The 16,522-nt window shown below is 50.5% G+C and overlaps 1 protein-coding gene across 3 annotated transcripts; it reads right to left on the bottom strand.

Annotated features, from left to right (window-relative positions):
- Positions 1 to 409: 409 nt before the first annotated feature.
- MTG2 (mitochondrial ribosome associated GTPase 2) lies at positions 410 to 14,514 on the bottom strand. 3 transcript variants are annotated; one of them, XM_057503136.1, is made up of 8 exons: positions 14,469 to 14,514; positions 6,419 to 6,556; positions 5,456 to 5,583; positions 3,957 to 4,016; positions 3,182 to 3,297; positions 2,424 to 2,642; positions 2,051 to 2,189; positions 410 to 1,292 (listed from the first exon to the last, which is right to left on the bottom strand). In XM_057503136.1, exons 2-8 carry the CDS (start codon positions 6,433 to 6,435, stop codon positions 910 to 912), a joined length of 1,062 nt encoding a protein of 353 aa, XP_057359119.1. In that variant the 5' UTR covers positions 6,436 to 6,556; positions 14,469 to 14,514; the 3' UTR covers positions 410 to 909. The 3 variants fall into 3 exon arrangements, with proteins under 3 accessions (XP_057359119.1, XP_057359118.1, XP_036757712.2); XM_057503135.1 differs by having other exon boundaries at positions 3,869 to 4,016; positions 5,456 to 5,665; positions 6,419 to 6,522; positions 14,469 to 14,499; XM_036901817.2 differs by lacking the exon at positions 14,469 to 14,514 and having other exon boundaries at positions 6,419 to 6,611.
- Between the last annotated feature and the right edge of the window lie 2,008 nt (positions 14,515 to 16,522).

The raw sequence follows: 16,522 nt of genomic DNA, 5'->3' as shown, positions 1-16,522 counted from the left end.
GGAGGCATCGAGTGTGCCCCCTCCACAGAGTGCTGTATGGCAGGGCCACAGCGACGGAGATGAAAGGCCATGGGTAATTAAGGCTACTCAGACCTGGCTTTGCTTACGGAATCCTTTGTGGTGGCCTGAGAGAGAGCAAACAGATGCAAAACCCATCTCTGGTTTCTAGAACACGAGGCCTGAAATTATAAGACATTAAAATACAGCTTCGGGTAAAGGGCTCTTGTTCTACAGCAGCTCTGATGTCGTCAGATCAGAGCGAAGCGGCTCTCAAAGGCTCAGCCACTGGCTCAGAGCGCAGCGGGGCCCAGCCCCCGCGCAGAGGCACACGGCAGGCGGAGGACGTCCATGGTTTCCCGATGGCCTTTGTCCCCTCCACTTTATCCCATTAAGGGCCCTCAGGGACAAGTCAGAAGCAAAAGACTTTATTTGGGGAAAACAGAAGTCTCTGCCTCAGCTAATAACCGGCGTGCATGCTGGCAGTCAGTGCTGTGGCCTGGGGGTGCAGGCAGTCTGGGCACAGTGGGAGGTGGCACCCTCTGCCCCACAATGGCCTTGAGCAGCATTGCCTGGGGCAGTGGGGCAGAGCCCTGCAGAATGCCCCTCTTTAAGGGTGAGCATGTCCCTGGAGGTCAAAGGTCGGCCTCTGGCAGCTGCATGTACAGGTGAGTGTCCTCAATGCCCAGTGGCACTGGATGCCAGTCTGCAGTGTGGCCGCTGACGAGGGGTGCTCACGGTCACAAGCCAGCCTGTTGCACACATGGAAGTGCTGGGAGCAGGCTGTTGGGGCAGAGGGTCAGCTACCAGGTGACCGGCGAGGATGCGCCCCACATGGGCTGAATGCAGAAGCCTGACTCGCGGCTCTGGGAGCGGCCCTCTGGTCTCTGTGCAGAGCTGGTGGCGGCCAAGCTACCAGCGCAGCATCTGGGGCTCGGCGGCCGCATGCAGATCATGGAGCTCCTTCAGGCGCCACAGCAGCGCCTCCAGGTTCTCCCCGGTGACTGCAGACAGGGCAATGGCCTTCCCGCCCAGGCGAGCCTGCAGCCGTGGCAGATTGGCTCTGGCGCGAGGGAGATCGACCTTATTGGCGACGACGGCGTGGGGCCGCTCAGCCAGGCCTGCTGAGTACTGCTCCAGCTCGAACTTCAGGTCGTCGACCTGAGTCCAGGGCTCTGGTGCCGAGAGGTCCACCACGAACAGGAGGACACAGCAGCGCTCGATGTGCCTGAGAAAGGACGCCCCCAGGCCCCTGTTCTGGTGTGCGCCCCGGATAAGGCCCGGGATGTCGGCCACTGCGGACACAGAGCAGACAGTCTGCAAGGGGACACCCGGGCTGCCTCTGTGGCCTGGCTCCCCGCGCCCCAAGACTTTCCTTTCAAGGAACACCTGGAAACAGAGGTCCTTCAATTCCCTGCCTCAGGCCACCAGGCCTCTGCCCCCGAGGCACGTCAGTTTCCAGTTTTGCAAAGGGCTTTGAAATAAATGGCTTACAGCCATGATGTCAGATCATCTAATAAGGAGTATGTAACACACGGCACTCTTTCTGGCTTCAGAAATGATTCAAAAAAGGGGAAGATGGCTTCCTGTAATCTACTAATAATTTGATTACCTATAGAAATTGTTACAGAGTACTGTGCAAATATAAAGTGCCACACAAATGACATTACCAGCAGGCTTACTATTTTTAATGGGTACATTATCTTCTGGGAAAAAGTTTTCTCCTCTCAAAATGGCACAGGGGAAGCTTTTTAAATCACACCTTGTCTACATGACTGATGCTGCCGAGTTCCCCACAGATGGGAACAGAGGTGGCGAGGACTTAACCTCCTCAGGTCTGAAGGTGAAATGCAAATTCCTGAGCTGTGGCTAACAGATGCCTGGGGATGAGGTGGGGAGCAGACCTAAGCCCTGATTTTGATGGAGGACTACAAGGGTTTACACTGGGAAGAACGGTGCCACACCGTGAACGGCACCTGCACGTGAGGGACATATCACGGTTCTCAGTGACATCCGTTGCACCTGACCTCTTGAGATACTCCTGCAGTTCTACCTGCTATTTGCTTGTGGTCCTCGTAATGAACGATCCCGACGTGGGGGTTTAAGGTGGTGAACGGGTAGGAAGCCACAGCGGGTTTCGCATTGGAAATGGCCCGGAGCAGAGAGGACTTCCCTGCATTGGGGTGCCCGACCTGGAAGAAAGGTGGAAGTGGTCTGTCCCCTCGGTGCCTGGAACTGCCCGAGACCGGAGCTTGAGGACCAAGAGCACAGGACCCTGATAGGTTCACAGCAACAGGACAAGGTGAGCTGCCGAGCTGCTGTGCTCAGCTAGGCCAGGCACGTGCCCTCTCAGGGACCACAGACCTCCCGCAGCCCGGTGTATGAACAGTGCCCCCGCCCCCCATGAAGCCTCAGGTGACACCCACCAGCCCTGCGTGGGCCACTGTCTTGAGCTCCAGGAAGAGGACCCGCTCCTGGCCAGGCTGGCCGGGTGTGCAAGTCACGGGGGCACGGCTGTTGTTGGCCAGGAAAAAGCGGTTGCCCTTGCCCCCGGCCCCGCCCACAGCGGCGACATACTCCTCTCCTGGGTGCGACAGGTCGGCCACAACTTCACTCCCCTCCTTCACCAAAGTGCCCACGGGGACCTGAAAGATAGTGACGTGTGTGCAGGTCTGAAGGGAAACCACAAGGAGGGCAGCCCAAGGACCCCCAGGGCCGCAAAGTGCCAGGACAAGGTCCCTCGTGGGGCTTGGGGCTGGTTATGCACCTGCACCCCGTGGGAGTGGCTCTTTCAAACAGTTTCTACAACATTGGGGTGACCCAGAGCACCTGGAAAACGCTGAGACAATCTGAGAGAAGAGCAAATGGTCCACTCACAGGGGAGTCCCCCCAGGGGTAAGGACAGAGGCGCTCTCAGAGACGGGGGCAGGGCGGGGAGAGGAAGGGAAGACCCTTGGATCACCTCTTTTTAAATATAATTAAATATAAATATAAATAAATAAATAAATAAAATAATTGAATGGCTCAGGCATGCACAGTATAAAATCAGCACAGAGGCCCAGTCCCGGCTGAGCCTCATAGAAGGCGCTGCGTGCTCTGCGCTGGGTGCCCTGTGGACGCCACCAAGAAGCAGAGTGGGGGGCTTGGCAGCCCGGGCCTGGGGGCCACGTGGCCCTCGGCTTACCCGGATGTAGAGGGGAGAGCCACTTCGCCCGAAGCAGTTTTTCCTGCCGCCGTCTTCCCCATCAAAGCCCTGATACCGGGACAGGACGGAGGACAGTGACTTGACTTGCTGGTCAGCTGAAAGGGAGGGCAAGACCGTCATCTTCCTCGCGCTGAAAACAATCGCTGCCCATTGTTAACTTCCTTCTGATCAATTTGAGAGTGTCAGGAGGGCATGTGGAAGCAAGCCACGAAGCCATGGCAAATGTGATTAAGCGAGCAATGTGATTATTTAGAAAGCCAGATTCTCATTTTCCTTCAAAAAATACGATGACTTCTGAAGAGCTCACAATTACCCATAATGCCACCAGCTTTACTTCCCGGTGGTGTGACTGTGACGTTCACCAGTTTACTGAGCTGCGTGCCCAGCACGTGCGGAAGGTGACCAGCATCGTCCCAGCACCTACTGGGACAGTGACCTGGGTTCACCTCTGATGTGCGTGTGACATGAGCCAGAATGTGAGATTCCCAGACAGGGACTGACTGGTTTGGGCGCTTGCTGTGAAAGTGAACATGTACATAATTTAACGAAAATGACATCCACACATCAATTTTTGGATTCAAATACCTGTAAGGATAACAAGGTGGAAACTCCCACCCCAGAGACTTGGGGCCAGGCCAACCCCCTGAGCCCCCCAAGGACACGTGCCTTGCAGGAGGACGTGGCCGCCGTTGCCTCCGTCACCACCATCGGGGCCTCCAAACTCCTTGCGGGGCTCACTGTGGAAGCAGCTCACCCCGTTGCCCCCGCGTCCCGCTTGGACAAGCACTCGGCGATGGTCCACAAAATGCCTCTTCTGCAGAGAGCACAGGGGCCCGGGTCAGTACCTGCAATGCCCTCTGGGGCCATGCAGCCCTGCGGTGCACCTTTTCTACCTGGGACGGGCCTTGGAATGAGAAGCTAGGGATGTTAATATTGCTCATCTCTCCTAAAACACAAACCTAAGAACGTTCCCTCATGTCACACTATCTGCAGGCTGTACACCAACAGTGCGGGTGTCAGAGGTGGTCAGTGTGGGACACACACCAGTGACAGCTCCCATCTCCACCCTAAAGAAAACAGGGATGGCTTAGCAAATGTTCCTGGACTAAAGGGTCTTTCCAGCTCTTTTCAAATAGACACACATTATGGAAATCAAGGTTTTTACTGATGAAAAGCTCCCCTTCCTTAAGATGCAGTAATAAAGCGAGAAGAGTACTTGGTGGCGGTCGGGCCGCCAACTCTTAAGAAAGGACATTTTCTGCAGCCTCCCTGAAGAGGGCTTATTTTCTAAACGTGGCAATGGGAAGAGAACCCCTTAACAGAGAGTGTTTTTTTCCAGGCCCCTGAGGGAGACAAACTGTAGTTAAAGAATTGGAACTAACTAACCAACTTAATGTTTAATCAACACCACCTCATACTACCAGAAGTTTGGCTCGGACGTGCCAGGGTGCAGTGTGGAGACGCCACCCGTACCCGAGGAGCTCGCCTGTCCACAGACGCGGTGCCCTGCGCAGCCCCACCAGGACCCAGGGCACTGCATGTCCATCCACTACTCCATTCCCAGATTTTTTTAAGAAATATTTTTTAAAGAAATATACACAAATATTTTAAGGTTCTTAGGCACCACCACATGGAGAAACCATGAATTACTATTTGAAAACCTCAGCGTTTAATTCTGCTGTGAGCCGACACAGTCAGACCAGCCTGATGGGTGAGCATGGCCTGGCAGGGGAGACAGGCCCCAACCCCACCCCTGGGGAGACACGGCCCCAGGGAAAGCGGGGGTGTCTGAGTGCACACCGGCTGCCAAGGTGTGTTCCACGGGAAATACCATCTGCCCTCGTGATGCTTACCTGGGACCTGCCCCCCTGTGCTTAGGGGGGAAGGAAGTGGGCCATAAACACTATTTTTCTTGAATTTAAAGATCATTCACGTTTTAAATAGGAGGTTTTGGTAAACAAAAAAACAAACTTACAGGCTTACAGAATTACAAAACTAAAGGTCTGTCAGCCCTCCTCCCACAACGTTGAGGATTAAGAGAGACTCGTGCATGCTCAGCACATCACCCGATGCCAGACACGCAGGCTGGTGACAGCCCGGCACTCGGCAGTCCCCCCACAGAAGCGGAGGGAGCCCCGGCAGGATGCACGGCCCGCAGCACGGGCCTGCATCCTCACTCCCATGGTGCCACACGTGTCCCTTTGGTACCACAGTCAGGACGGCCGAGGGGAGCCGCGGGTTCAGGAGTCTCACCAGTTTCTTCTCGGAGAGCAGTCTCTTCCTGGGGGGCTCGGGGTTCTTGGCGCGGCCTGCGCAGCCCATGGAGAGCGGCCTGGGAGCTGCCCGCTGCGGGAGGAGCTGGCTGGGCCCGGAGGCCAGGCCTGCAGGCAGAGTCCAGTGCCGCACGCCCTCCAATGCAGTCCGCCCGCCCGCTGAGAAAAGCCTGGAGGGCATCATGGCTCCCTGACAAAAGTCAGGTGGGCGACATCAGAGGCCTGGTTTAAACCTCAACATCACCCGAAACTAAGGCAGAGTGCCTGGCTCACAGTCTAGGTTTGTGTTCTTGGGCAAATAAATGAACCAAGGCACACAACCTTCTTTCTCCCTGTCCATATTCAACCCCAGGTCAGGAAGGGTCACCTGCCCCATCAGCTTATATGCTACTCAGGGGCAAGATCTGTGCACAAAGGACGTCGTAAGTCACTCCATATCCTGCAACCCTGGACAAACTCCCTTCACAATATCAGCATCTCCTAAGTGGAAATGTTGGAAAAGAAGCCTGAGCATCAAATAAAAATGTCTTAAAAACAAAAACACCCATTTACTCAAATGCTGTGAAGGAGTCAGTTTAAAAACATCCAGACCCAAACAGGGAGGCCCCAGCGGAGTGCAGCGCTGCCCCCGCCCCCAGGTGCCCGGGACAGCTCCCTCCCCTGTGCACACGGGCAGCCTTCCACCACCAGCCAGCAGCCGCTCACCCGGCCTCATGCTTAGGTGGCTGGGACAGCGACGTGCCTGCAGGTGCCAAGGATGGAGGCGACGCGGCCTGGGACCCGGCCCTCCTCCCTTTGCCGTGGGCACTGACCCCCGCCTGCTCCCAGATGCCCCTGCTGTGGACACTTCACTTGTGCATCACATAAAAGAAACCTGAGAGGCTTTCCTCCCACTTTTAAGTACGAAATATGTACACAGAAAGGGATATAAATGTGCACGTACTGTTTAAAAGCCACCATGAGCAGACACAGCAGGCGATGAAGCGGAAGTCGCCTTGTCCTGGAGGGTCCCTCTCTGTGCCTCCTGCTCCGCACCCCTTGCTTCTCCTGAAAGGGGACAGTTTCTTCGCGAGAATTCTTCCTTCGCAAGGCAACAGGAGTTTTGCTTTTCATTTGGAAACAAAGTTATGGCCAAGCTGGAGTGCAGTATAAAGAGCCCCCATCTCCCTGCCCACCCCACCCCTCCCCATGAGCCCTGTGGACATGCATCCTGGGCAGCACCAGGGGTCACAGCTGTGCCCAGGCCCCCTGGAGTCTGGCTGCCCATCCCAACGGCATCCAGCTCAGTACCCCCGCCGCGACCCCGTCTCCCGGGCCTCTCCCTGACACCAGAGCTGGTTCGCAGAGCGTCCTCACGCCAGTCCTGCTACTGTCCTTGTACGAGTTGAGCTGCAGCGCACGTCTAAGCAGGAACTTCACCCAAGTCCCGAGGCCTCGCTCGCCGCTGCCCACAAGGCCTGGGTCTCGTTGGTCCCTTAGTGACGTGCACTCTGAGTCCAGCCTGGGGTCCCTGCCCGGCTCCCCCATAGTCAGGGTGCCTTCCCCAGTGTGGTGAGAAGACCTCAGGAGGTACCCTGAAATTGCACACCCTTCCCTCAGAAACTGTCCATGTACTCACTTCTGTGGGCTCACGGTTCCCTAACCTATCAACAAGCTACTCTGTTACTACCCTTGAGATGCTCAAATTGTCTCGTTGGGCCAGTGGACGCCCAGCAGATTGGCTCCCGGGCCCGCCTGACACGTGCCCATCCGTCTCTGCGTACCCCCCTGCTTGCCGGCACAGAATGGCTCACCCTGTACTCTCTCCCTGGCCGTGAAACCAGCCTTTCTCAGGAAGCCCTAGCTCCCTGCAGTGGGGATGTGGGCGAGCTCAGGGCTGGGTGCGGCTGCTCACCGGCGCTCAGCGGACAGAGCTGCGGAACAAATGGGGGCGCACACATCCACATGTACAACATTCACTCCGCGGCCCGCCCGCACCTCCCCACCCGCCGCCTGACAGCAGAGCCACAGGGCACGGCTCGCTCCGGCTGCCCTCACCGTGGGACTCCGCGCTGACGGTGGGGTCCTGGGCTCTGTGGCCCTCAGCACGCTCCCTGCCTACCGCTCCGCCTGCACGGGGACGGAGCAGCCGCCCCCTCCACACTGGTGCCCCACCGCCCCCGCTGGCTGGCTGCCCCTCCATGGCCACACCCTGCTCTTGCTATCTTTCTGTAGATGTATGTTCTTAAATAAACCTTTATTTTGGAATGACTTCAGATTTACAAAAATGTGAAGGATATTCCCATATGCCTCCTATCCAGTGTCCCCTAATAATAGCATCTCACATGACCAGTACAGTTGTCAGTATGAAGAAACCAACATTGGGACATTATTATTAAGTAAACTCCAGATGGTATTCAGATTTCACCAGCTTTTCCCCAAGCCATTTTTCTCTTCCAGGACCCAATCCAGGCTCAGTCTTGGAATATGTCTTAAGTCGTGAAAGAAAGATGCTGCGGCGCAGGGCTGCACACTCCGGTGAGCTTCAGGAGGGGCGGGGCAGCGAGCACGTGGGACGGCGGGGAGCTGGGGGGCTCTTGGCCCCGCCTGCGCTACGAGGAACACTCAGCAAAGTCTTCAGGGTGGAGGAGAACAGAACCAGAGGGAGCCCTGACCTTTAGGAGTGGAGGACAGCAACAGAAACGGTAAATACAAGACCATCATCCTTTAAGGGTTTGTAACGTGTGTGACTGCAGAGAAACGACTTACTTGTAACTCTGCCCATTGGGTTTCCTGGGCACCTGAAGGAATGAGGTCGGGCGGGCGCTGAAGGGACCCAGAGAGCTGCAAGGTTTCCAGACTGCTGCCAAGAGCGTGACCTGGACCCTAAGCCGACTAGGAAAGGTTAGCAACATGTACTGTCGCCTCTACAGCAACCACTAGAGCATAACACGAGACGGAGCCCCAAAGTCAACAAACAGGTGATCTAGAGGGCTGAAAAGCACCCCAACAATTCAAAAGGAAAGGGGTAATGGTGCAGAGAGTGCAGAACAAAAACCAGGAAACAAACAAAATGGTGTATCTGACCCTAATAGTACATGTAATCCAGATAAAACCAACTTCCTGAAGAAGAGTATTACTAAGATGAAGACAGGTGTATTTGATACAGACAAAAGGAATAATTCAGCAGGAAGCCCCAACAACCGGTGTGCTGGGCCTAGTAAGAGCTTCGAAACACACAAGGCAAAATTTGAAGAATAAAGGGAAACAGACCATTCCATAGTGATGGGGGGGATGGGGGAGGGGCGGCAGTTAACTCTTTTAGGAAGTGATAAAAAGTCACTGAAAAAAAAATAGTCAAAAACAGTAAAGATGTAGAAAATCTGAACAATACTACCAACAATACTGATCCAACTGACAGAACAGTATATCTGACAGCTGCAGAATACACATTACGTTCAGGTGTCTGTGGGACAATCTGGGTCATGAATGAAGTCTCGATGAGTTTAAAAGGGCAGAAATCAGTTTCACCTAGGAAAAACCCAACTTCCTGGAAATTAAACACTCTTCTACATAATCCAACAGGTAAAGAAGAAATTAAAAGAGGAATCAAGGAATATTTTGAGCTGAATGGTAGACAATATACAAAAATGTATGGGATGGAGCTAAGCAGTGTTTCGAGGGAATCTCATAGCTCTACATGCTTATAGTAGTAAAGAAGGAAGACCTAAAATCAATGACCTAAGGCTCCAAATTAGAAAGAAAAGAGCAAAGTAAGGGGAAGAGAGGAATGAAGAGCAGAAATAAATGACATGGAGAACCGACAAACCACAGAAAGCAAGCACAGCTGGAGAACTGGCTCCCTGACAAGCAGAGCTGACCGCCCTCCACTCCAGCCAGACTCCCTGGAAGAGGACCCGGATCACCAAGGTCAGGAACTCAAGCCGGGTCCCCAGTACCAATCCTGCACACATCAAAAGGCAATGAGAACACGAGGAACAACTTTTTGCCCACAGATTCAACAACTTATGTGAAATAGATACATTTCTTGAAAAATGTAACTTACTGAAGGAACAGAAAACCTAAATAGTCCTTTACCCACTGAAGAAACTGAATTAGTTATAAAAGAACATTCCCAAAGAGAAGACTCCAGACTCAAACTGTTCTACTGGTAGAGTATGAAACATTCTCTGAAGAGGTAAGAGCGGTCTTTCACAAACTTTCTCAGAAGACAGAAGTGAGATCATTACCCTATTCACTTTTTTTTTTACTACGACTCATTCTTACCTACTTATTTCTGCATGCATCTCCCTTTTCCTTCCTATTACAATGGAGGGCTAATTTCTTTTTGTTTTTGCATTTTTCTTTTTCTTTTTTATTAAGGTATCATTGATATACACTTTTATGAAGTTTTCACAAGAAAAACAATGTGGTTATTACATTCACCCTTATCATCGAGTCCCCCCCCATACCCCATTGCAGTCACTATCCATCAGTGTAGCAAGATGTCAGAGTCCCTACTTGTCTCCTCTGAGCTACACTGTCTTCCCCGTGACCCCCCCACACCATGTGCACCAATCATGATACCCCACAATCCCCTTCTCCCTCCCTCCCCACCTGCCCTCCCCCACCTCTCCCCTTTGGTAACCACTAGTCCCTTCTTGGAGTCTGTGAGTCTGCTGCTGTTTTGTTCCTTCAGTTTTGCTTCGTTGTTATATATACTCCACAAATGAGGGAAGTCATTTGGTATTTGCCTTTTTTCTGCCTGACTTACTTCACTGAGCATAATACCCTCTAGCTCCATCCACGTTGTTGCAAATGGTAGGATTTGTTTCTTTCTTATGGCCGAATAGTATTCCATTGTGTATATGTACCACCTCTTATTTATCCATTCATCTGCTGATGGACACTTAGGTTGCTTCCATATCTTGGCTATTGTAAATAGTGCTGCGATAAACATAGGGGTGCATATGTCTTTTTGAATCTGAGAAGTTGTATTCTTTGGGTAAATTCCAAGGAGTGGGATTCCTGGGTCAAATGGTATTTCTATATTTAGTTTTTTGAGGAACCTCCAGACTGCTTTCCGCAATGGTTGAACTAGCTTATATTCCCACCAGCAGTGTAGGAGGGTTCCCTTTTCTCTGCATCCTCGCCAGCATTTGTTGTTCCTGGTCTTTTCTTTTTTCTTTCTTTCTTTATTTTTATTTTGTTATCATTAATCTACAATTACATGAAGAACATTATGTTTTCTAGGCTCCCCCCTTCACCAAGTCCACCCCCCACACCCCATTACAGCGTAGTAAGATGCTGTAGAATCACTACTTGTCTTCTCTGTGTTGCACAGCCCTCCCCATGCCCCCCCCTCCACATTATACATGCTATTTGTAATGCCCCCTTTCTTTTTCCCCCACCCTTATCCCTCCCTTCCTGGTCTTTTCCATGTTGGCCATCCTGACTGGTGTGAGGTGATATCTCATTGTGGTTTTAATTTGCATTTTCCTAATAATTAGTGATGTGGAGCAACTCCCTTATTCATTTTATGAGGCCAGTGAAACCCCAGCACCAAACCTGACCCTCATGAATTTAGATGCAAAGAATCCTGAACAAGAGTGTCCCACTGAGTCCAGCGATAGAACTGGGCCTGCACCTCACCCAGCAGGAGGGCTGGTGGGCACTCGCCCACCTCACACCACCCATCACATGCCTGACCAAGTCAGCGCCTATTCATCCGTAGGAAAATACAAGGTCCCAGCAAACCAGAAACGGAAGGGCACATCCCCAGCCTGACAGAGGGAATCTACAAAAGGCGACTGCTGACACACTGACAGGAGATGACCTAACTGTTACCCCCAACAGGGAGCAAAAGGCGGTGCACACTTCCAGCACGTGGTACAGCCTTCCAGACACTGCAGCAAAGAACTGGAAAAGAAATGGAGAGGTAACACTGCGGGAAGATACGGTTGTTTCCATAGAAAAATCTCAGGAAATCTATGAAAAGATGGTATGGATTAATAATGGATTGAGTGAGGTTATAGGTTACAAGGTTAATACATACTGTATTCTTACTACTAGCAGCAAACAACTGGAAAATGAAGACAAGCTCGTTTACAGCAGCGCCGAACACAACAAATACCTCCAAGCACGTGACAATGAACTTCGGTCTCCGCCTCTTACTGCCTGGTGCTGTTCTCAGGGTCTGCCGGGGGCCAGCTCACGCCCCAGCTCACGCCCTCATAACGACTCTGCGAAGTACTTTTATTATTCCCACTTTACAGAAGAAGCACCTGAGGGGAAGCACCACTCTCGAGGTCACAGTGCCATCAGATGAGGGGCAGGGCTGCAGTGTGACACCATTTTGCCCTTTGGTTTGGAAGAACAAGCCGGACACATGCCTGAATGATGTGGCTGTCCCTTGCTAGTGAACAAATTCAACTTGGTTTCACATTTCTGTCTGCTCTTGATTTTCCTTCTGCTATACCTGCACTGCCCAATGAGGGAGCCACTAGCCACATGAGCCAATAAGTCTAAATTAATTAAAAATTTAAAAAATATAAAAATGCAGTCCCTTGGTCCCACAAGCAACATTTCGAGTGCCCACAGCCATGTGCGGCCACTGGGTAGCATCTTGGACAGCTCAGATCAGAATATTTCCACCATTACAGAAAGTTCTACTGGACAGCACTGGTCTATACTGCCCAGTGGGAATCCTGAAAAGTGAACCTAAATTCCTCCTAGGAGCATGTTTCCTGAGCCCCACTCAACAACTACAAAGGGAAAGACAACGGTGATGTGGAGCTGGTGGACGTCATGATCCCAGGGTGGGCCTGAAAAGTGCTGGGAAGGCCCTTAACACACGGCAAGCCTCCACCACAGCTGGCACTACCGTTCTACAATGTGTGAAGCTCAGTTCTACTGGCCCACAGAAGTTACTACTTGCCAGGAACCTCTTCTAAACCTTCACCAGAAATTTAAACTTCTCCCTTACAACAACCCCATGAGGGGTAATATTGCCCGCTGGGCATCTATGTTCGCTTCTCCAGACCCACCTTCCATCAAGCTCTATTTCAAGAGCCTGCCCTGTATGCCTACCTTCTGGCTGCCCTGCCCTCTGCCAGAGACTGGAGCACAGGACACTGACTTCCCTGCTCCCCTCAGACCCCTGGACTGAACACCACACTTTGGTCAAGGAAGCCCTGTCTACCCTGCTCTCCTCCGGTTCTGGTTCCTGCCCCTGTCCTGTTTCTTTGGCACCAGGGGCAGAGGCCACGTCACTGACCAGCTCTAGGGTGCAGCTGCAGCACTGTCGTCCTCCCACATGCTCTTTCTTAAGCAGTCCCTTTAAAAATTCTCCTTGAGAGAAATCTTCTGCATACGTGGATGTTTTGTTGCCCTGGTCTGGCTTGGATTAACACATAGTCTACAGGCACACACCTGATCATCTACATTTGCTCTCTTACAACACTAAACTATGTTTTCTACCTTTATCTTGTATCTGCCTACCACTTCAGCATTTTATTAAAAATAATAACAATAAAGAGAGAAATGTGGTATCCACATATAAATCAAGTATAAAAACCAAATGAGTATTCATATTTGAACTGACTGTTTAGAGTTCATAATGCATGAGCAAAACCGAAAGTTTCTGTGATGACTGCCCTTGTACTGTTCACTATGAAACTTATTCATTATGTAAGAATTTGTTCTACATGTAAGAACTTGTTTGTTATGCCTCAGAAGATTGGAGACTGACGAAAATTGGGCTTGGGGTGGATTAATGATTGTGCATTGAGCATTGACTCCCCTATACAGAATTTTGTTGTCGTTAGCAACCATTTGATCAATAAATATGAGAGATGCCCTCACAAAAAAAAAAAAAAAAAAAAGGACAGACTTCCAATGGTAAAATAAATAAGTAACCGGGATGTAATGTATAGCATAAGGAATATAGTCAAGATATTGTAACAGCTTGGTAGGGTGATAGCTGGAACCTAGAATTATGTATATAAATGTTCTACCACTGTGTTGTACACTTGAAACTAATGTAATGTAATACTGTGCGTCAACTACCCTTCAATAAAAAATAATAATTAAAAAAAAAAAAAATTCTCCTTGAAATACCCGAATGTGAAGGTGCCATCTGATTTCTGACCTGACATTCTTTACGTTCAGTTTAAAACCGGAGGCTGAGTCTCTGAGAGCCACCTGCCCAAAGTCACACAGTATCCTCTGGCCTCTCTGACGCATTGCTGCCCCTGTCGTAGCAGGAATATTCAAACGGAGGTAAGAGACAATGACCTTTAGGGGCAACCAAGGCAAGGATAATTCTAAAGAAATCAATTTTCTGCTTCTGAACTTTTTATATGTTCTCTTTGCTAAAGCAGAGGGGCCAGAGAGCAAACCTGCATTTAAAAGAATTGAGTTCTCCATTCTCCTAAGAAGGGTCCTCTCCTTTCCAAAAAGACATACACTAATGATGTGGCCAAGTAAAATGCCGTAATTCCCACCCCGCATCCGTGTGAACAAGATTCCTCAGTGTCCACAGCCTCGAAAACAAACAGGAATGGTAGTGCTGACAACCCTGCGTTCCTCCGCAAATTCCACCTTGGGGAAGACAGCTAAGAGGGAAGCAATCTCTCTCGAGGGTATATCCACACCAAACTTTCCTGTTTAATGAGATGTTTATTAAAATGCACGTATTTCCGCTGTTTTGTGCAACTATGTACTACTAACAGTTACAAAGAAACAGCCAGAAGGAAACGTCTTAACTTAGGACGTCGGGCCAGAGAGGTTTCTCGACGCCTCACGTGGGCGCTCACACGCGTGCCCGCAGCAGAGCGCCGGGAGCGCCGGAGGCTCTGCGCGCGCCCGCCCCGGACCGGGAGTCAGGCCCAAGAGCCGGAGGCGCCGAGCCAGCAAGCCCGCGGCGCGGCCAGAGCCCGGCGGCAGGTACTCTGACCGCCGCGGCTGCGCCCTGCTTCCCGCAACGACCCCCGCGCCCCCACGCCAGCACTCACCCTCGCAGTCGGGCACTCCACTTCCGGGCCTGGACCGCAGAGGACTACTTCCGGGGTCGGCCCGCCCCACCCCTCCTGACCCCGGCCCCGGCGCGCATGTGCAGAAGGCGCAGTCGAGCGCGGCTGCGCCCGGGGTCTGCGCCGCGGCCGGGGTCCCCGCTGCCGCTCCGGCCCGGTCGGGGTCGGGCCGTCCCCCCCGCCCCCCCGCCCCCCCGCGGAGACAGGACTCAGACCTGCCACCTCGCCCGTCAGCCGCGTCCGAGAACCCAGCACTCACTTCTAGGCTGACTTCTGCAGAATCAGTTTATTGATAGATTACACCAAATCATGAACAATTTACACGCCAAATGCCGACTGAAAAAATTGAACTGATCGGATGTCTTGCAAGAAATGTACTGTGCTCCCAAATAAGACGCATCTGACCCGCTCAGTAAAGAGAAATGAATGGCTAAAGATTTTAAATGATAAGGGGTCTTCCTCTGTACGATTCTGAATGGATGCCCAAGCTCAAATCTATTTATTACAAAAACTGACAAAATCAGAGGCTCAGGCTCCAACTACGTGGACGCGTTAAGGCAGTCCAGAGGTCCCAGGGCCCGTGTCGCCGAGCACCGTGTACTCGGCCGTGGCTGCAGTGCAAACTTAACACTGGTTCCACAGCAAGCCCTGCGGGCGCGGAGCTCTACAGTCCCAGGAGCAATCTGTCGGCACTCCTCACCGAGGTCATCGTCTTCCAGACTGATGACCCGCCTGGTGTCAGGGACACGGGGGAAGGATGCGCATGGACTTCCACCTTCCTCGGCATCTTTACCGGCCTCCTGTAGAAGCAGTCCTAAGAAAGCAGAGCACCGTCACCACATCACACAGTTTAGCCTAAGCCTTTGCAAACGTTATAGAGAAGATACCATACAGGTAATGAAAAAGAACTGCTGGCATCACTTTTCCCCCACGAATAAGTAATAACATAAAAATGAGCAACACGTTAAACATTCTGTTATTAATCATTAAATATATTAACACCAAAAATCATGTATAAATTAGGAAATAAATGTACAAACTATCTCACAAAGTGCTTTTTAAAATATATACACAACATTCAAGAAATTCTTAATGTAAGACATTTCAGATTGAAGTTTTGGGATAGTTAAGTATCCTTTTCTTTCAAAAAGTATTAACAAAGCACTTAAAAAAACATATGCACACACAAAAGGCATATTTCCTTCTGGCAAAGAATAAAAATAAACTATTTTCACAGTTATCTGAAATGTTTAACATTTTCAATGGGGTATTTTAGTCCCCAGTGGAGTTTGCAAATTAGTACTATGAAAACTGTCAGCAAAAAATGTACAGAACAAAATCAAAGGTGATGACTCTAAATAAAATTGCTAATGTCTGCATGGTTTAGTAGTCAAGAACTCTCACATCAGTAATTCAATATAGGTAAGTATTTTTAAGCCCTTACCAGCGTTAAGGGTTTTTAAAACCCATATGCGTACAAAATAAATACTTGTATCCCAATGTAGGTGTGATTTTTGTCTCCACAGAAGAGGGGAGAGCATCCTAGAACTGGTACTTGACTAGGGCAGTACTTTGAGCCTCGGTTGCTCATCTGTAGAATGGGAACAGTAATTGCCTCCATGTTGACCAGTGTGGACTGTCAGGATTCATTCAAGCAAAAAAGAAAAAAAATCAAAGTATCTTATAAACTTGGGATAAATAACTACTTTAAAATTTTTAAACATAAAACTTCTCAACTAAAAACATCATCTTCTACAGGCCTGATGTCAAGAATTGGGTATTTGTGTTGTATCTTCTTGGATGTTTTCAGAAACATGTCAGCATTTATCCAAAGATGTTTTTAAAGAACTTGTAGTGAATATGAACATTATTTTTCAGAGATAAAGGCTGATAAAATGTATTAGTTGTTAGTGAAACAGAGGATTTTTCCTTTGACCATACTTTTCCAAGGGAGCTTTCTTTTGTTTGCAGAGTTTAAATGGAATTTATTATACTGGGGATGTAAAATTAACTCAAATTTCTCTATGTAAAACCTT

The sequence above is a fragment of the Manis pentadactyla genome, chromosome 5 (assembly GCF_030020395.1).
Source record: "Manis pentadactyla isolate mManPen7 chromosome 5, mManPen7.hap1, whole genome shotgun sequence".
In the NCBI taxonomy this organism is placed as follows: Eukaryota; Metazoa; Chordata; class Mammalia; order Pholidota; family Manidae; genus Manis; species Manis pentadactyla.
This window is presented reverse-complemented; position numbering and strand designations above follow the sequence as displayed.